Genomic DNA, 21,600 nt, shown 5'->3' with positions numbered 1-21,600 from the left:
AATCTAGGCATTCATTGGCTCACATGTGCAGTTTAATGCTTGCCAAAATTCCATATTCTTGTCCTTTTTTAAAATGTAGTTTTCTCACTACCACAAATCCATCAACATCTCTGCACTTTTCAATACTTTTCTTCCCTCACTGACATCCTTCCCTTCTGTTGATTTCAGAGTCCCTTTGCTCTCCTTCAGCCTTTTCATTATTATTATTATTTATTATTTATGATTATTTTTGCTTCCTCTCCCACCATTTTGTCTTTTCTGCCAGTCTCCAACTGTGGCTGATGTCTCATTTGCTCCTGTGTAGCTAAGCATCTTGGTAGAAAACTCAAACAGCCTTCTCTGCAAATTTTTCTTCTTTTCCTTCAGTTCAGCCATCTTCTTTGCTAAAGAAGTTTGGTTTCTCATCCTTTCCTGACTTTTGTATCTTTGATTCTCAGCGGCTTTTCTCTATCTTTGACAATGTGGCCCTCACACTTCTTCCCACTCTACTCAGGATCTTGCCAGGTATTTTTCCCTAGGAGGAAATTGAGGCTGTCTGTCACAAGTATTTAGTTGCTCTCTACCACTCCAATATCTCCTACACATGGTTTTTAAACCCATCACTTACTACTCTGTAATTTCTTCTCCCTTACAATATTGCACCTCTGACACCTGTCTGTGACCCACCGCCAATTGTAACTCAACCCAGCAGAGTGAACCCTGCCTTCTCCATTAATGTTAATGATTCCACTTTTTTCCCTGTCACCCAGCATTAGTGTTGACTTCTCTCCCCCAATACAGGCTGTTACTAAATCATATCAATTCTTCCTCTTGACATCTCTTTATAAGAAGATGACCTAACCGTTGTAATCCTTCCCCATGCCTTGGTCTCCTCCTGCCTTGATTACCACTTCTCCCTTTCTGGCCTTTCAACTCAGTTTATCCAAAATGCTGTAGCTAAAATATTCCTCTTTAAATCTGTTCACCGCCTTCCCCCTCACCATCTGCATCAAGTTTAACTTTCTCCTCATCGCTTTCATGGAGCTACACAGAACTTCCTGGCCCACATCTTGGCTCCTATTTCCTCCTGCTTCCCCTCTTGCTTCCTTTGCTCCATGTGTTTCCTTCTCACATTTTTCCTTGTGTGCCTTCTTCCATGCTGCTCCTGACACTTGTCACAGTTGTCCTCTTTTTGTGCACCTCGCAACTTTTATTACCCCTCTCAGATCTCTCCTCAGAATGCATTGCTTGGATTTCAACCCTTTTAAAAAACAGCCAATGCAAAATTCATATGCTGTTTCCCATTCATACTGGCACACCATATACTGTGTGTCATCTGAACTGTTTGTTGGGATCAAAGCTGTCTACGCATGAGCAGCATCAAACTGCGTACATCAACTGTGGCTCAATGCCTCTAGGGGAGCTGATGTTACGATATCAGCGTAACAGCGCACTTAAAGTTGTCTCCCACTAATGTAAGTGTAGACACTTGCACAACTAGGTTGTCACAATGTGGCTTACATTGACTTAACTTTGTTGTGTAGACCAGACCACAGAGCAGGGGAAACTCCCTCCTTGCTTAATTTTCCAAGACTGGGGTTTTCTTTTCAATGTCTTTCCATTAGCGTTAATAGTCCACCACTGTCTTTCTCTGGGTTATACAATGCTAGGCGCTTGGAGTTAGTTATGTGTACACAACTACCCAGGAAGTGCCCCTCCCTGTCTGATTGCTTCTCCACATGGCTGTAGTTGTAGTTTAGGGCTGGTGTACACTGAAAAGTTACATCGGCATAGTTGTCTTTTAGGGGTGTGAAAAATCCACACCCCTCAGAGACATAATTAAGCCAACATAACCCCCAGTGTAGACAGCGCTAGGTCAATGGAAGAATTCGGTCATCAGCCCAGCTACTGCTCTCGGGGAAGTGGATTACCTAATGACAGGAGAACCCTTCCAGTCTCTGCAGGGGGGGATTTATTTTGATATAGCTACGTCTCTTAGGGGTGTGGAAAATATACACCCTGAGAGACGTATCTGTAGCAACCTAACCACTGGTGTAGACCAGCACTAGGTCAACAGAAGAATTCTTCCGTCAACCTAGCTACTACCTCTTTGGGAGGTAGATTACCTATACCAATAGGAGAACCCTACCCCTCATCATAAGTAGTGTCTACATTGAAGTGCATTTTAAGTGCAGACGTAGTCCTAATTACTATTACTGTGTGTGTGTGTGTGTGTGTGTGTGTGTGTGTGTGTGTGTGTATATATATATATACACACATATAAAAATGTCTGTATATATGCATATATTCATAGTTATAACCTATATATGTATATCCTAATGACCATCAAGTTCAGAACATTACAGGCCTTCATAAAAGGCCTTACTTGATATATATCTATACACAATAACATTGTATGCAACCAGTTGATTCACTGATTGTCACACTGACTTCTTCTTGCCTTCTCCAAATTCTTCTCTTCTGCAACCTATGCTCCTTCCACCAAGTTCCATGCAGGCTGCTCCAGTACATAGGCCACATGTTGGCCACTCTTGGTTTAGGGCTGAATTTCTTACTCCAGGAATGCAGGGACTGGAAGCGCTGGCTGAGAAGAAAAGAGCAGGGTCTTGCTTTGGTTTCCAGTTAAGCCTACGATTCATTCTGGGCTGACAGTCTGAAAAGGAAACCAACATGCCTCAGACTTTTCTAAACAAAGGTGGCTCACGGCCTGCTGGGGCGCGACTCTCCCTGCGCTAGGCTGCCATGTGGACTCTGCTGCCACGTGCTAAAAGTTCGACAGTGCTCTTGATCTACCCCACTTTGAAACAGGAGTATATTGAAGTGCACTAGGGAACTTTTAGTATTCATCAGCAGGACACAGACGCTTAATGTGAGGCAAGCTAGTTTAGAGTCGATTTGCACCCCTGCTTGCTGGAAATTTAGGCTGTCTCTACACTTACAGAGTTTTTGTGCTGTCAGTTTCACTGTTGATAACCAGTAAAAGAAAAGTGCTGCTTTGTGTTCTCACTTACTTCCACAGGCGTCAGATCGTGTTCACATTTGCAGCACTTCCATCACCGATGAGAGCAGCGCACTGAAGGCAGCTATCCCACAGTGCAGCTCTCTCCATTTTGAGGATAGGCCTTGTGGGAAGGGGAGAGGGGTGATCGTAGGGCATCCTGCCTCCCTGCACAGCCTCCTCTCCCTAAATACTGATCAGGTCCAGTAGTTCAGCATTGCTCCAAGCAGGGGATCATTTGCTCTGTGGGGCAGCCATTGTCACCTGATAAGTGAGCACTTGCCAAGAAAACATGAAGGGAAGTTTCAAAGTTCCCCCGCGGGGCGTTACAGGGGGAGGGGCTAGATCTGTTTACCTGGCGTCAGAGCAGCAGAGCTGCTGGCCAGAGTGGTCACCTAGGCGCTGTGGGATATCTTCCAGAGGCTAAAAGCTGCGTAAACTGGAAGAACCTGTTTTCACTTGCACATCACTGCAAAAGTATCACTGGTAAGAACTGTACGCCTCTCAGGGAGGCGGTTTTCTGTTTGCGATGAAACTTCTGAGTTTCACCGCAAAAAGTCATTGGCAAGTGTAGAAGCTCCCACGGTTTTTGCACAAAAAAGGGACTTCTTGCGCTTTAAATGGCAAGTGTAGACATGCCCTTAGTGTTTGTATAAGCCCTTCATCTGGAAGAGAAGTTTACCCATGCGTCTGACAAAGTGGATATTCACCCACGAAAGCTTATGCTCCAATACATCTGTTAGTCTTAAAGGTGCCACAGGATTCTGTTGCTTTTTACCCTATAAGGGGCAAGCAGTTGGATACAAATGGAGATGCCAAAGAGACATGATTTCTACAACCACTGTTGGGGAGAAAGTTTTTGAATCAAATTGTGAGCTCTGCAGCTTTAACTGATAATCTCATGCTGCTGTGTTATGAAGTTATGATATACAGATATTGGCAATAAAAAATGAATGCCATACTCAATAACAGGATCTGCCTTTATTTATGTCTTTTCAGTTGGAAATTTGCAATATTAGGGAACTGTAGAGCTGTATCAGATAAGAAGTCCGCTAGAAGGCCAGGGGCATATGTAATGAAGTATTTGTACCTTGAAACATGATCCTCTGTTTTCCCGCTACTAATAAATTTTATTTTCATTGCTGAATTATATGCTATTCTTCCAAGTAATGATTTATAGCATGATAGAACCTTGCATTCTTATTATGTATTATGAAAATGCAAACTCCAAGAAAATCCAGACTCTGCTGCTGCTTGTAGAAAATTGTAAAAATTAAAGTGTCAGAGATTTTAGTGATGCATGTATCTGTAGAGATTCATGATTTTCTATAAAATGAGAATTAACTGACGTGGAATAAATTTGATTATCATTGGCTAAATCTACATTTGCTTGGTTGCCCTTTTCCAGCTATCTTACAATATATTGTCCACGTCTATTCCCGTCCTTCCATTTTTCCTTTCTAGCAGAATGTAATTTAAATGCAAGGAGGTCTTGTGGGTTAAAACACCACACTGGGATTTAGAAGATCTGGATTCCATTTTCTGGCTCCTGCCATAGAGTTCCTTTGTCATTTTAGACAAGTTATTTCATTTCTGTCTGTATAATACAGGCATTGTTTACTTTCCCCCACCCGTTGTCTTCTCATTTAGAGTGGCTCTTTACAGTAGGGACTGTTTCTTGCTCTGTGCTGAGAAGAATGGGCCCTCAATCTCAGATATGCCCCTGATTCAGAAAAACATTACATTGCTACTCAGGACAGCATAGTTGACTTCCATGGAATTTATGCAGATGCTTAAAGTTAAGTGTATGCTTAAGCACTGTCCTGAATAAGGATGCTTTCCTGAACCGAGGCCTAAATTAATAATTTTGTCCACCTGTTTTCTTCATCTGTCAAAAAGGAACTGATTCCTTACTTTTTCTCACAAAAATTCTCATAATTACTTGGGGGCAGGGATAGCTCAGTGGGTTGAGCATTGGCCTGCTAAACCCAGGGTTGTGAGTTCAATCCTCGAGGGGGCCATTTAAGGAACTGGGGTAAAAATCTGTCTGGGGATTGGTCCTGCTTTGAGCAGGGGTTTGGACTAGATGACCTCTTGAAGTCCCTTCCAAACCCTGATATTCTAAAATTCTATGATTTCCAATACTTAAGGTGCTGATGGCAGCAATTCTCTTCATACAAAGCTTCCCCTCTAGTTTTGCATGCTATTGCTTTTATCTTCTGCTCCCTCTGAGTTCTAATTCCACTCTTCCTATTGTTACTATCCTTTTTTCCCTCCAGTGTTTTTATAAACTATCCTATATATTATGTTGTCATCTGTTCTTCTCTCTCATGCATTTTCTCAACCCTGTGCCTTCTCAGCCCTTTCTTTGCATTATACCGCTGTAGCTCCCTTGAATATGAGCTTTTGCTTTCATCTCAACCTGATTCTGTGGCCAATGTTTCGCTGCTGTCTCTTCCATATACAGTAGAATTTTCCTCTCTTGAAAAGTCTATGCTGCTCATTTTCAAAACTCTTCTGTCCTGGTGTGGAATATCAGCCATCTCACTTTCCCAGCTCCCTGTTAATATCACTCTAGTCTCTTCCACCTTCTTTTCAAGGTAACATTTTAAAGGGAGCCGGTAGTTTTATCATAGAACTGAGAAAGTGACACTGATCCAGGTGATATGCCAGAGCCAGGAATGCATAACAAAATAGTTTGGAAATTGGACTGGAAAGGGTTGAAAATTTATTACATGCTTAGTATTCTGTGTATGAAAAATACTGATATCGAAAAGAGCCACAGAGTTGGGTTGCTAGAAGAGCAAGAAATAGCATATACTGCTGCAGAACTGATGGGGAAGGGTGAAAGGTAGAAAATCTGCTCTGCTCCCTCTGAATTAGTTTTAGAATTCACTTATGCGGGTTTGTCCAGTGGTTTCTTCCTTTCTTTACCCAAGTCTATATTATAATTGGGCTTTCTGCATTTAATACATTAAGTTGGTTGATTTTTTTTAATGGATAAGTTATTCAGATGACTGCAAAATTTAAAATTTTAGAAAGCTTATATTTGAAGGAGGAAACATTTTCTGTTGTATTTCATATTGCAAAAAATTTGAAAGAGGCCAAGACATTATCATAAATACCACTGTATACACCAATTATTAGGGTGTATTGAATCATGGTCCCTACTGTGATGATATAATTCTCAGTGCTGGCATCAGTATCCCATTTGAAAACTGCTCCCTGAATTAGCTATTTGCATAAGCCCCAGTCCCCCACCCACATCCCTCACACACCTTGCATAAAGCTCCTTCTCCTGGTTCTCTTGCTCATCTGTGAATGGAGTGAGCCTCTGCAACAATTGCCTTTACTTCTGTTTCCCTCCAGTGGTAAAACTGGGTTCCCCAGTTACCCTGAATCCTACTATCCCAGTCTCCATAGAAGAAAATTATTACTAACAAATTTAAAATCCCTCTAAGACTTCAAGAAATAGTCCCACTTCTTAAAACTCTTAAACAGTTCTCATTTTCTTTCTGTAAAATGCATGACACAAAAAAGAATACATGATGAATTTCTGTGATTAAAGGTAAAACAGGATGACCCCAGTAATTATAGGCCTGTCAGTCTGACATGGATCCTGGGCAAGATAATAGAGCGGCTGATTCGCAACTCAATTAATAAAGAATTAAAGGAGCGTGATATAATTAATGCAAATCAGCATGGGTTTATGGAAAATATTTCCTGTCAAACTAACATGATTTTTTTTAAAATCAGATTACAAGTTTTTGTTGATAAAGGTAATAATCTTGATGTAATTTAGACGTTGGTAAGGGGCTTGACTTGGTACGACATGACATTTTGAGTACAAAACTGGAAAGATATAAAATGAACATGGCACACATCAAATGGATTAAAAGTTGGCTAACTAATAGGTCTCAAAATGTACTTGTTAATGGGGACTCGCCATCAAATAGATGTGTTCCAGTGGGGTCCTGCAGGGACTGGTTCTTGGTCCTATGCTGTTTAATCACATGGAAGAAAAAAAAATCACGGAAAGTTTGTAGATGATACAAAAATTGAGGGAGTGGTAAATAATGAAGAGGACAGGTCACTGATACAGAGCTATGTGGATGGCTTGGTAAGCTATCTGCAAGAAAACAATGTTTGATTTAATGTGGCTAAATGTAAAGGTGTGCATCAGGGAACAAAAAATGTAGGTCGTACTTACATCATGGGGGACTCTTATCCTGGGAAGCAGCACCTCTCCTCCATTAATTCTCAAAGATAATTGCTAATGGTTCTGAGATTGCTTCAGCTACATTTAGGAAAGAAAAATCAAATGCACCACTACAAAATGGGAAATAACTGGCTCGGTGGTTTATCTGGGGTTTATCATGGATCACAAATTGAATACGAGTCACCGCATGCTGCAGTTGTGGGGGGAGGGGGGAAGGGGAGCTAATCTTATGAGAATTGTGCTCTACTCAGCACTGGTGAGGCCTTGGCTGAAGTATTGTGTCCAGTTCTGGGCACCACGCTTTTGGAAACAGGTGGACAAATTCGAGAGTCCAGAGAAGAGTAACAAAAATGATAAAAGGTTTAGAAAATCTGACCTATGAGGAAAGATTTAAAAAAAAATAAAAATGGGCATGTTTAGTCTTGCAAGAAGAAGACTGAGAGGGAACCTGATAACAGTCTTCAGGTATGTTAAGGATTCTTATAAAGAGGATGGTGATCAGTTATTCTCTATGTCCACTAAAATAGGACAAGAAGTAATGGGCTTAATCTGCAGCAAGTGTAGTTTAGGTTAGATATTATGAAAAACGTCCTGTCAGGGTAGTTAAGCACTAGGGAGATTGTAGAATCTCTGTCATTGGAGGTTGTTGAGAGCAGGTTAGAACAACACCTGTCAGGGATGTCCTGCCTCAGCTCAGGGGGCTGGACTAGATGACCTCTCAAGATCCCTCCCAGGCCTACATTTCTATTATTTCTGTGGTACTCTGATTATTCATATGAGTCTGCAAAAACAAGTTTAAAGTACGTTTTTTCTACCTATGCTGCTCCAATCCAGGGCCCTTTGCCACCCAGGCAAAACGTCCATCTTAATTCATGTCAAACCCTTCTGACCATCACTACCTTTTCTTGGTGGCTGTACGCACTTAACATGTCAGTATGTGGACTCCTTTCTCCGTCTCCAAATTCATTCTATGGAACTTGCTTTTTGCTTCTCCTTACTTGGAGGAAACTTCCCATGGCAATTCCAGCGCCCATGGCAGGTCACATGGTCTAGGTGTCACCTACGCTATTGCTTAAGTCTAAAGCATCGGTGTGTGCCTCAGAGTATAGCAAGTCAGTGGAGTGACAGATATTACAACCACATGCAGTATCTTTGGGGACAATATTTTATTAAGTTTATGAATAGTTTATGTATCAAATCAGCCAGGAATTGTATTTCACTCCAGAGGGGAGGGTTACTGCAACTCCCTCAGGACAAAAAACAATGTGGGGGGAGAGTGATTAAGATGAATCAGTCAGGCTGTAAATACCTCCAGAGAGGTACCTCCCTGGGGAGGTTTTCATCTACTGGTCCAGACTGGGTTTTTCCGGATATAAAAAGGCTGAATTTAAACTGATACAGGGCCTACTTGCCTGATGCAGGAAGTGAAACCAGGGTAACAGACACGTGGTGGAATAATAGTCATGACTCGAGTACAGGTATTGATGGGTATGTGCTGTTCAGGAAATACAGAAATAAAGGTAAAGGGATGAAGTAGCATTGTATATTAATGATGAGGTAACTGTAAAGAATTTCCAAGTGATGGAAGCAGTAGAGGTGAAAAACCTAACTGGCTTCAAGACTGAGCTTGATAAGTTTATGGAGGGGATGGTATGATGAAACTGCCTACAATGGCATGTAGCTGATCTGTGATTGCTGGTGATGGGACACTAGATGTAGAGGTCTCTGAGTTACTATAGAGAATTCTTTCCCAGGTGTCCGGATTGGTGGGTCTTGCCATATTTAGGGTCAGTAAGAAATTTTTCCCAGGGTCAGATTGGCAGAAACCCTGGGAGGGTTTTGCCTTCCTCTGCAGCATTGGGCATGGGTCACTTGAAGGTTTAAACAAGAGTAAATGGTGGATTCTCTGTAACTTGAAATCTTTAAATCATGATTTGAGGACTTCAGTAGTTCTGCCAGAGGTTAGGGGTCTATTACTGGAGTGGATGGGTGAGGTTCCATAGCCTGCAATGTGCAGGAGGTCAGACTAGATGATCATGGTGGTCCCTTCTGGCCTTAAAGTCTATGAGTCTATTCCACTGCAGAGTCTGTTAATGGTGGTTATGTGGAAGCCAGGAAGAACACAGCTTGATTGAGGACTCAAGTGTCTTTAGCAGTGCTCACTGTTGCGAAAACTATCATTTTTCTTGTCAACTGAGATTTCATGTGAGATCAATGAGAAACCATAAACATGGAACTTGACAATGCCATGTTAGCGTTTTAAATGTAATAACCTGTTAAAAATACTATCAGAATGCTTAATTGCATCATTCCTTAAAACAGTGGTTCTCAACTTTTCCAGACTACTGTACCCCTTTCAGGAGTCTGATTTGTGTTGTGTACCCCCAAGTTTCAACTCACTTGAAAAGTACTTGCTTACAAAATCAGACAAAAAAAAACCAAACGTGTCACAGCACACTATTACTGAACAATTGCTTACTTTCTCATTTTTATCATGGAATGTAAATATTGTACTTACATTTCAGTGTACTGTATATAGAACAGTATAAACAAGTCATATGAAATTTTAGTTTGTACTGATTTGGCTAGTGCTTTTTATGTAACTTGTTGTAAAACTAGGCAAATATCTAGAGGAGTTGATGTACCCCCTGGAAGACCTCTGTGAACAACTGCCTTAAAAGATTCATGTTGTCTTGTAAAGATGATTGTGGTTTTAATCTGCACTATGTTTAATCTTCCCTGGTAGGACAAAGATGAATGAATAGTGCCTCAGTCAGACATGTATTCGTTGTTTTTATTTTACTGCCACACACAATAGGAATGGGTTAAACAGGGTAGTTCAACTTTAAAAATTATTTTACTCTTTGAAGATAAAATGGGAGTATGACTTCAAAATTATGATGGATCTTGTTATTTCTCATAGGAGAAAAGGCTGAGAGAAAAGGAAGCAAGAAGAGAAGCCAGGAGGAAAAGCGAGAAGGTAAGGCTTTTTATTGTTTTGATAGACCAATGATTATAGTTCTGGAACTGGAATTTAAAGACTGCTTTTCTTTCTCTCATTAAATAGTTGTTTTACTTGACTATTTTTTACAGGATTTCCCTAATACAGTAGCATTTCAAAGATTTTTTTTCTGTTTGCTTGTCATTTTCATCCCCATACTCTTGCTTTGTTTTGGTGTGACAGCTAGTGGTGGTACAGTACTAAGTGGAGGAAGCAAATGTATTTGTTGCCCATTGCAAAGTTACTTGTTTTTATTTTCTCGTTTTTTGGTTTTCTCTCTCAGCAGTTTTATTCTATGCCCAGAGCATTCTTTGGGAGAGGCATTCACTTTATTCTGTGTATCCAGCCAGTTGCAGTTTTTAAGATGTAATGTGATCTCATCTGATTACTGTATGCTTGTGTATGCCTATGGCTCTGCATGCAGCACAGCAACCTGTGAGATTTACAGTGAGGTTTCATTTAGCCTTCATGTTACAAAATTCATGAAGAATTTTCTGTGTTTAAATGGAAGTTTATTGCATGAAGACCCTCTGAAGTAGTTATGAGTATATAGTATATGTGCAGTTACAATTTTGTATTGGCATATTTTAGTATTGTGTATGGTTCGACCTGTGCTGACCTGAGGAAATTCAGTTACAGTGATTTTCCAGAATACTGTACAGGCCCAATAATGTGTGTCATTTCTCATACTGCATCTCATTATGCTATGCCTGAATAGTCATGATTTGTTCTTGGCAGTTATCACAGATCAGACTCCCTTGAGTAAACCCATAATGTTCTCTGTCAGATTTTTCCAAGCTGGCTATGGCACTTGGAGTACAAGTCTGAGATGATAACTTATGTTGTAGTTCTGAAGTGGGAAGTAATTACTCTACAGTATAATATGAAAAGCCTGGTTATGCTGGGTATTAAGTATCGCTCCATCTTCAAAGACAGCTTGAAAGGAGAGCTCTCGGCATCATGGACTTCTAAATCAGAGAGTAGACTTTTTTTGCATACAATTTAAAATATAAATATGTATATTTTTAAGTGTGAATGTGGAAGACTGGTAGGGAAATTACTTTACAGAATCAACAATTAGCAAAATGTAAATATAGGAATAAAGTATTGATCCTAATCAAGGTATTTAACATTTATGAATACTGTATTGCTTTTTTAATTCTACACCTTCTTAAGGGATAAAAAGCAAATCCATGATATTTCAAAAAATGAAAAATGTAGGCTCTACACATACAAAGGGATCCATTTATGTGGATATTTCCCTTTCCCTGGTTCTTCAAAGTGTTCTCTCCTTATTTTATTAAAATCGATTAAGTGAAAACTGATATCTGGTTAAAGAGAATTTCCACCCACTTTGAAAAGCAACAGAGGGTCCTGTGGCATCTTTAAGACTAACAGAAGTATAGGGAGCAAAAGCTTTCGTGGGTAAGAACCTCACTTCTTCAGATGCAAGAAGTGAGGTTCTGACCCACGAAAGCTTATGCTCCCAATACATCTGTTAGTCTTAAAGGTGCCACAGGATCCTCTGTTGCTTTTTACAGATTCAGTCTAACACGGCAACCCCTCTGATACTTGACACCCACTTTGAGTTATTTATGTAGTGCTATAGATAATTATGGCACTGTACAGTATCGATTAAATATCAGTCCCTGCTCTGAAGACCTTACAGTGTAAAAGTGTAGGGTGATATCATTCTTCTCTCAGATCTGTGTTGTGTTTGTATCTTCAGTGCTATGCAGCATTTTCACCAGTCCTGTTTCTCATGTCCTTTGCTCTGAGTGGATGCATAGGGAGTCTTAAAATCCATTCCTAAGTTTTAAACATTGCAAGTTGTTCTGATCCTGGATTTCTCCATTTTAGTGAATGTAGTAAATTTGAATACCCAGAACTTTTATAGGTGTTCTTGCACTTATGTACAATGGACACCACCTTTTACAATGTGTCTTGTGGACCAGTGATTCCCAAACTTTGTACTAAGGCAACCCATTAGCTGCACTTCGTATTTGAATTGGAAACCTGTGTTAGCTGTGAAAGATTCTAGTGCTGCCTGTACTTGTAGGAGGTTTTAGGTAGAGGGAAGCCTCTGTTGAAACTACTCTCAGCCTGAATCTCTTCTCCCCCCTCCCCACCCCTCCTACCCCACTGCTGCTTCTGAGGTGTGACTGTTTGAGTGAGCTGCTATTTTTTTCTTTTCTGTCAACAATGTTTCTTCTTCATAAGTCTGTTGCAACCACCATCTGTGCAGTAGCTTCTAAAGCTGACATAGCTCTGTTGCATAAGCAAAAGTTTTGGTTTTACGTACACAAAGGATGTTTTTTGTTAGTGCTCTGGGCAGTGGAGTCATGTCGCTTGCAGTGGCTCTCACTGAATATCTTGGCATTGACCTTTTGAAGAGAAAATGCTTCCAGTGCGATAGGCTGACAACTTGGAGCCTGTACTCTCAGTCTGGAAAGTGAAAGGAAGTAGCAGATAATGTATAAAGATGGCAAGTCCAGGCTGTCTGGACCCTGAGGAATTAATTTAGAATGTCCCCTAGTCCAGAAAATTTCACAGATGAAGCAACAGCATCTGAAGCTTTTCACAGTTCACATGAGGTCAGGCTCAAGCAGCCCCGTGTGGATTCTCAGATTTAAAATACTAGGAAAAAAACAGACTTACACTGTTGAAAAAGGAACTGCAGTTTAAAAACATATGTGCTGCTTAGATCAGAAGTTCTCGCGCTTACATACTACGGACACTACATTTTACAATATGTCTTGTGGACCAGTGATTCCCAAACTTTTTACTAAGGCAACCCACTGGCTGCAGTTTGTTGAGCAACCTTACCATAGGCAGTGCTACCAGCTCCACCTACAATGAATGCAGAAATGCACACAAGAAACTAGTTAATCAGGAAGATTCCTCATTTCTTAAAGCACCTTTGTCCAGCTTGTCCTCGTCTGTCCCTCCACGAACGCAAGTCGACGCCACACCATTCCGTTTTGTTGTGAGTTTTTTCAATTTCTGGCCAAAGAGTTTTGTCATGGGATCAGCCCAGCACGTTTTGGGTCTGCCCAGCGGTCGCTTGTGGTGTCTGGGGATCCAGTCACCGATGTGCATTGTCCACCTACTGTCTTGCCTGTGGACTAAAGCTATTTTAGAAAAATTCTGTACGTGTGACCTTTAATCTGCTTTAAGTGCACTAGGTGCCAGGATCAAATGAAAGACCCAAACTAGGCTTTTGTAACCACTTCACAACTATGAGTCTAATATGTGGAAGAGTAATTGGCGTGTCTTCACCTTTTATTTCTCACCAGCATGCATGTAATTCAGTTGTGAAATTCACTCTTAAAAATGAATTTAGATAAATCTAATAGATTAATTTATAATTGCTATGTTTTAATTTGAGGAAAGTGTTTTAGCAGCACTTAGTACTGATAACATCACAGTACCTGTCATACTTCTATTCACTACACCAGAAGTAAATGGGCAGCCGCTTTGTCTTTTGACTGGTTGACAGTACACTCTGTTACATACATAATCAAAGAAGACAAAAACGTGGAAAGTACTGAGATGTTAGTAAATGTATTATAAACATAAATATACTGCTGTTAATTACCATTAATATATATGTTGCACATTACTAGAAGCAAAAACTAAGACATTACATTTTGATAGTCTATCATCTGACCCTTAAAAAAAAAAAGTCTTTTAAACTTCAGATGAGACCTAAAATCAAGGTCCTGACGATTTGTGTTTATTAAAGTTCCCAAGGAACAGCTGGGTTAGCTGCAATGAAACCATCTTGGAAATTTCTCTTCTGCTGCTTACTCTGTTTAGTGAGTTAAGCATTCTAGTTCTCATGGCTTAGCACAATGCCAGGTTTCTAGTGCTGCCAGAAAGTGATTTTAAGAACGATTGTTGAAATATGAAATAGTTTTGAAAATATGAACCTTTGACGAATTTTCCATGGGGGCTCAGAGAGGTCTCAGGGAGAGAAGACTTGACCAGGAGTCCAAATAGTTTTATTTCTTGCCTCAGTCCCTGACCTAGTATGTGATTTCAGGAAACTCACGTCACTTCTTGATTATTTAGATTGTTGGTTCTTTGCGGTATGGACGGTCTTATTGTGTGTGTGTGTGTATACAGAACTCCAGATATGATTTTCTTGCCATAATACAGATAATGAAGACTGGTCCTTTAAGAGGGCATCATCATTCTCCAGAAAGAGGCTAGGCATTAGCTGCCAGCAGGGGGCAGCAGTAGGGAGCAGGGGGATTGCTGAGCCAGAATAGGACTTCAGAGTCAGATGGTCCCAGATACCCTTGTAACAGCCCCATGGTGACAATGACCGTTTGCAGGGCTTGCGTTAGCTATTAAAATGAAACCACAGAACTCAGCTTCCATTCAGTACATATTTTTTGGCTCGTGCTACTGAAAGTTATTGATGCTCAGTCATTCTGAGAGCAGTCTTGCTAAGCATTAGGCAGTGATCTCACTATGTTCATGTTCTCGGCACGTTGTATTGAGATTGTCATACTCTTTGCTTAATTAAAATGTCTGACAATTGTTGAGGGTTTGATTGAGGATGGTGTTAGTAACTTCTGTTTATGCTCAGCCATCAATTCTGTGTGTACTCTGCAGACCGAATAAGACTATAAGTGTACCAAGGCTGATACTTTGAGGTTTTATATTTCTTGGGTTTACTTTCCTCTTTGGGTCATTACATCAATTATCTTTCATCCATTATTCTCTTATGGTCACATTCTTAAATGACTTCAGCCCTACAAAAAGCTAATTTTGCGTGTACATTTGTTGCGTAGAGTACAAGCAAGATGGCTTTCTTGGGTAACTTGCAAAACACCAGTATTTATCAATGTGCATAACTTGCAATTCAACAGGACACACTTTTGATGGGCTCTGAGTGGTGCTGGATTTCAAAGCAAATCAGAAAAGCCTGGAAAAGGATAGTGTCCACCACATCAAGAGCAAGTTATTTCAGTTCATGCCCAAGAAATAGAGAATCTTCTGAAAAGCCAGGTGCTCAGGCTGGTGTCCCTGTGCACTAACAAACAGGGGTTTCTCCCCTTTAGGTAAGTATGAGTGACAAGGTCAAATCATTGCACTAAGCTAAAGGGAGTGGAATGTTATCCAGAAACAACACTAAATTGTGATCTGGCCATCTCCTTTTAATATATGAGTGACCTCCAAGCTTTCACTCATCGTAGACTCTTTTTCACAAGAATGAATTCTTGTTGAATAATTTCAAAGTGTTATATGCAGATTGGCATCAGCATCAAGATAATAAATATGAACCTGCTTTTTCCACCACCTTTTCCCCCCTGCCAACAGAGGAATTCCACACCTATAAATGTATTAGGCTTTTGGATCTCCTTCCAAGATTATCTCAGAGAGCAATGGAGAACAGAAACTTGCTGCATTCTCTTTGAATGTTGGCAAGGGTCTTGGTGGGAGAACATGGACAAAATGCACCCAAATGGTCGGGCGACAGATATTTAATGGAGAAGGAAAAGAGGCAGATTTAGACATAGACATCTGTGTAGGGCACTTCTCTACAGGATGCACTAGAATCCGCTACCTTGTACTGCTACTTCCTCTGCCTTATGTGCCATATTCTGCTGGGATTTTAACAAGAGGAACACAGGGAGCCCTGCCTTTTCTCCTTCTGCACCTTTCTTTCTACCCCTCCTCCCCAAATGATCTGATATGATCAGTCTGATGTGCCTCAGAGCCCTTCATGCCAAATAGCAAAATTCAAATGCAGGGAAAGGGAGAGGGCTCTTACTTGCCAGGGCCCAACCTCGTCCCCAGGGACTCCTTTGGGGTGGAGCCTTATTCTTAAAATGTGCTGAAAATTCCATAGCCACTGGAACCCATGCCTGGGGACATAGGGCTGGAGCAAAAACACTCTCTGAGCCTGGAGTTCCCACCTCTTTGTAGGAAGCCTGTCTCATGAGCACCTGTGTAAGGTGAGGGTGGAGGCTCTGAAGATCCTTTGCAGCTGCTAGATACGTGGTATTAGAATGGAGAATGTGGAGGAAAAGTGTAAATGAAGGAGGAATTCGAGATCTCTGCACGTAATGGAGTATTGGCAGGGTTTTAGAGTCAGACCCTTGTATTCCTCTGCTGTGTGTGTGTGTGTGTGTGTCTTATGACTGTGATTTCATTTGGAATCTATCCTCATAAGAGACAATGGAAGAATTTACTCATAAGTGAACCAAATTAATACTCTTAATGCTCTTATTTTATTTTGTATACTCAATAATGGTTAGTAAATGAGGGCCAGATTGCAGCTTTCCCCTGGAACAGCCACAGGTGGTGACAAGACATTAGCTCTCGTGTACACCTCTACCCCGATAGAATGCGACCCGATATAACACAAATTCGGATATAATGCGGTAAAGCAGCAGGGAGCCTCGGGCCCTTTAAATCCCTGCCAGAGCTCCGGTGGTGATTTAAAGGGCCCGGGGATTCCTGCAGCAGCTGGAGCACCGGGCACTTTAAATCACTGCCAGGGAAGCCCGTCCAGTCTGGCACGGCCGATATACTGTACTGGCCTGAACCCGATATAACACGGTCTCACCTATAAGGTGCTGACATTTTTTGGCTCCTGAGGACCGCGTTATATCGGGGTAGAGGTGTAGTTTTTTGTGCATTCTCCCTTTGGATGGGGACAGGGTTTATGGTTGGTGTGTGTGTGTGTGTGTGTGTGTGTGTACATACAAAATAAAATAAGAGCAAGCAATGAAGCAGTATTAATTTGGTTCACTTATGAGTAAATTCTTCCATTGTCTTTTATGCGGATAGATTCCAGATGAAATCACAGTCATGAGTGAGACACGTTTCTTTTAAGGGTCACTACTTTCTGGCCAAAGTCAAGCAGAAGATAGTTCCATTGAAAAATTAATTAATAAGTAGCACCTCTCCTTCATAGGACACCCTCACAATTAAAAGGTATGCTAAGATGATGATCTAAATATACTGTAAGTGATTTTCCTACAGTTCTGTGCTTGTATCATTAGTAGCTTTTTTGATAAACCCTTTAAGTGGGAAAATGCTTTAATTCAATAATTTGTGTTAATGAAAAGATATATCTACATTTTTTTTTTAAATCTCCTGACTCAGAGTGATTTCAGACAGGCTACTCAATGCAAATTGAGAATCTCAGATTCAAATTAAATCCCAGAGCACTTATGCTCTAAAAGGGGAAACTTAATAAATGAACATCACAATATGTTAGTTTCAAATGTGTTTCCCCATTTTTAACAAACTGCTTTTTCTAAAGTGAAATTTTATAAGCCTTCTTTATGGGTGCTAATCCTAAATTGCTCTTGAAATATTTTAAAATCTAAAATACTGTGTACAGTGCTGACCATTTGAAAATGAGCCGTTATGAATGTGTAGTAACCTTCCCTGAATTTTAAATACATTGGAAATAACATGTTGATGGTTCCAGTTAATATGGCACTAAACTTGCTTCTAATAATAGACCACAACTTTTTTGACACTACAAATGTGTATGATCAAGTCAATGCTATGGTACCTAAATCTCTGAGCACATAGTAAACTGATAGGAGTCATGTGGTTTGATTTTTTTTAATCAGAGGTAGACACACATTTTTCCAATGTAATCACCTAAATAGTGTAGGGTATTGGATATAAACCATTTCCATTTGCTAGTCCAAAATTAACACTTGTCATTATTAATCAAAAGTAATGGTCATTTTTCAGAGTGAAATGAGTTGGTGATCATCCAACCCAAATGGCACCCTTTGCAGGCTCAGCAGAGGTTTAGGTTTGAACAGACATAGAGACTGACCTATCCTCAAACTCCCTAAAAGTCTAGAATAAGGAGGATGCTCACTGGATCAGTAAAGATAAACTTTCACTCTTGTGTATGGTGTACCTGTTTTGTGAATTAACACAGTCAATCCAGTATATTTCACTGCAAGATTTGGTCCATTTTTTAAAAGACATTTTATAGGAGCTTTTGAGGTCTTCCCCTTCATATTTCATTTACACACTTTGTTTCCTTGTTTTCAGAAGTCTTGTTTTTCAAAAGCTTGAAAAATGTATCTCCTGAAAGTCAGAAAATAAATTTCATTCTCATTCTTATTTAAGGAAAATCCACACTTTCCTTAAGGGGACAGGTGTCTTCAGTAATTTTTATGGCAGTTCAGGGACCTGTAAACTGACCGGCATTGAAGTTGCAATGTCTTTCTATAGTAGCATTTTTAGTCAGAAGCCTTGATAAATCGCTCTAGAATCTAGACTGTGAATGCTGGTTTAGCAGGTATCAAAATATACATTACACAAGATTGATTGCCAAAGAACTTTAAACCTAGACTATCAAAAATGAGCACCTCACATCAGGCTTCTAAATCCTTATTTCGATTCCTAAATAAATGACCTGATTTTCAAAGCATACAGCAGCTCCCAATGAATGAGATTAAAATCTTTTGAACAGTAAATCATTTAGCTAGTTGTCCCAGTATTGATTCAATAGCCTTATTTTTATAGTTCTATTTTTAAAAAACATCTTGGTTTTAGAATTTGGTTACATAATATTTTTTGTCAGTGCTCTTTGTTATAAAGTCAGTGACAAAATTAACTCCTAATTTATTATGTGACATTTAGCTCCCACAGTTTACTCATGAGAATCAATATTCCTGATATTTTTTCCTGTATGAAAGAATATCTATTTTAAAGGACTTAATTCTCTCAACTGTCTGTCAATTTTATTTTGTTAGTATTTCTGAGGCTAACCAGATTGTGATAGGCTTGCTAGAACTGTTATAAGAGCACAGTGCTGTAGATTCAAAACATGCTGTACTCAAAACTGATTTGTTGCTTTGCTTTGCATATGTTCATATAACTCTACTAATCTCAGCTGCAGCTAGTATTATGGCATTTTTGCAATATGACTGTGGAGTTAACAAAGTGAGAGAACATTGCTAACTTGGTATTCATAACTAGCTATAGGCAATACTTAGAAATATCTATTAATAATCAGGTGTCGGAAAAAAAATAATTATATCACTGTTAAGTCTGGAGTAAAATTTTCAAGAAGTGATTTAGGTACTTGAGAGCCTAACCCACTTCGACTTTCATTGGAATTTAAACGGCTATACTTGTATAGGCTTTGTAATGTAGGCATAGCCTTAGACTCTTAAGAAATGTAAGCAATTTTGCAAATGTTGCCCCTTGTCTACATATAATCAATTGGTGCTACATTGATTTAGGCTTAATGATAGGTTCTTAAAATGCACATGCACTTGTAGATGTGCTGCACTGGTGCAAAGTGGGGTTTACACCAGTGTAGCTTAATTCTTTGTGCTGGTGCAATGGGTCTGTCAGGGGCTTCAACCATTGTACCTAAATTGATTTTACTCTGGTACAAATCTTTTTTAATGTAGACAAGGCAGTGCAAGTTTTCAAGTTGATGTGCAATTCCTTATATTCTCTACTTTGTCATTTTCTGTGATATCAGTTGTTTAGTAAGTGGAGCACTATCAAGGTAAAAATATCTATGGTTGTTTATTTGTATAACTCTAGTGCCTAGGAGCCCTAGTCATGGACCAGAACCCCACTGTGCCAGGTGCTGTACAGTCACAGAGCAAAAAAAGACTGTCCCTGCCCCATCGAGCTTACAATCTAAGTAAAAAGTAATTCTTGGTTACACCGCCTCGGGGAAGAATTTACAAATTTAGTTCTTATCACTGCCAATATATTACTGTTGTTAGTTTTAAAATATTTCTTACACTCGTTGATTAAGTGCCAGCATAATAGAATATAGGCATGTATACAATTTTCTTTTTGTGCTTCATTCAGCTTGGACTTTTTAAAAAATCACTCACCCTACCTCCAACCACATTTTCTACTCAAACCTGGCAGCGTTGTACTAGCGCCAGAGAACCAGAACAATTTTAACAGAATATAAACTAACTTGTTTCACTCTCCATGCTGATTTGAATCATAAGAAGCCTTCACATGTTTATAGTGGAGAGAGATTTTTAGTGTGAAAGATCTCAGGTGGCAGTATTAGTATCACAGATCAAAATTGATTTAATACAATCATCTTCATGATAGGCCTACTCTGTGAATGTAGGTTGTAATGTTTCACATTACGTACTTGTGGCTTGCAGATTTTCATTTAATGTCTTAGTACTTTCTACTTTCAAATCCAGGGTAGAAAAGCATCTGCTTTGTCCTCCAGCTGCTGTTTTCCTTTGTTTCAATTGCCTGGATTGCAGTTTTTTGGGAAGCTTCTGATGAAGACCCAATATGTATTTGCAAGTAGAGGAGAAACAGCAAGTGTTCTTCTATTTGTTAATGGGTGAGGGAGAGCGAAAGATTACTACGAACAAACTACTTTCCCCTTTCCTACAGTTGTAGTGTGCAACATGGTAAAAACCTCTCAGTGGACCTCTGGTTTATCTGACATTCTTAAAGCAGGCCTTGTTTCAAAATTTCTTTCAGTGTTTACGTAAATAACAATAAAAATAAAACTTCATTTGGATGAAAATTTCTTTAAATCTTTGCAACAGAAATCTCATAGCAGTTCCATTACCATTTTAATCCCAATACTTTTGGCTTGTTTGTTTAATGGTGTGTAAAATTATGTACAAAAATGACTGGCTTTGAATGCAGATCACCTCACCAATTACATAAGTCTTATGCAGGTTTCATATTCATCCTTCTTTCGTTGTTTGTTTTTAAATGATTTCTTCAGGTTTGGTGGATTGAGTAGAATGCTGGCGCCATCCTAGACTTCACTGTGGAGCTTTCAACACATTACAGAACAAATTGAGATGTTTGCATTTATTCCAGAATGATAATATTTTGGCATTAAGCAAAGCCTCAATATTTTTAAATTAAAACTTTGGATTATCAAAAATGATGAGACTGTGAAACAAAATAAATATGTGCCAACATATGCACATGTTGTGTTCCTTTTGAATATAGTGGGTTTTGTTAATATTTGGAATGTATGGTTTAAATCACCTGTTGGTGGTGGAAACCGTGTTCTTTTAATTAAAGCATTAAGGGCTGGATTGGCACCTTTCAGTCCAGCCTGAGTAAGGGCAATGAGTAGCTGAGTAGGCTCAAGAGGGGACGGGAAGCAAATAGTGACTCAGTTCTGCTTTCTCTGTTCCTGAGGGTAATAAGTTGAACCAGCCCTTTTCCCGAAGCAGCCTACTTCCCCCTTCATGTCAGCTGGAGTAGAGTCAAGGCCAGAGGTGAAAGTGGGCCGGTACGGTGTACCGGTAAGAAGTGGTCGCCGGTATGGGGCTGTACACAGCTGACGTTAAAGTACTGCTGCCCTTTCTCGTTCTCCCCTCTTCCCTCCCTCCCCCCCCCTCCCCCCCCCCCCCCCCCCCC

The 21,600-nt window shown here is 39.9% G+C and overlaps 1 protein-coding gene across 1 annotated transcript in view; it reads left to right on the top strand.

Moving 5' to 3' along the window:
- Positions 1-21,600, top strand: part of DDX10 (DEAD-box helicase 10) — a 308,585-nt gene that overhangs the window by 207,821 nt on the left and 79,164 nt on the right. The window contains exon 16 of the mRNA XM_034758827.1: positions 10,141-10,197. Within this exon, the coding sequence (XP_034614718.1) occupies positions 10,141-10,197 (57 nt within the window). The remainder of the gene's footprint in view (positions 1-10,140; positions 10,198-21,600) is intronic.

This window comes from Trachemys scripta, chromosome 1 (genome assembly GCF_013100865.1).
Source record: "Trachemys scripta elegans isolate TJP31775 chromosome 1, CAS_Tse_1.0, whole genome shotgun sequence".
Classification (NCBI taxonomy): Eukaryota; Metazoa; Chordata; order Testudines; family Emydidae; genus Trachemys; species Trachemys scripta.
This window is presented reverse-complemented; position numbering and strand designations above follow the sequence as displayed.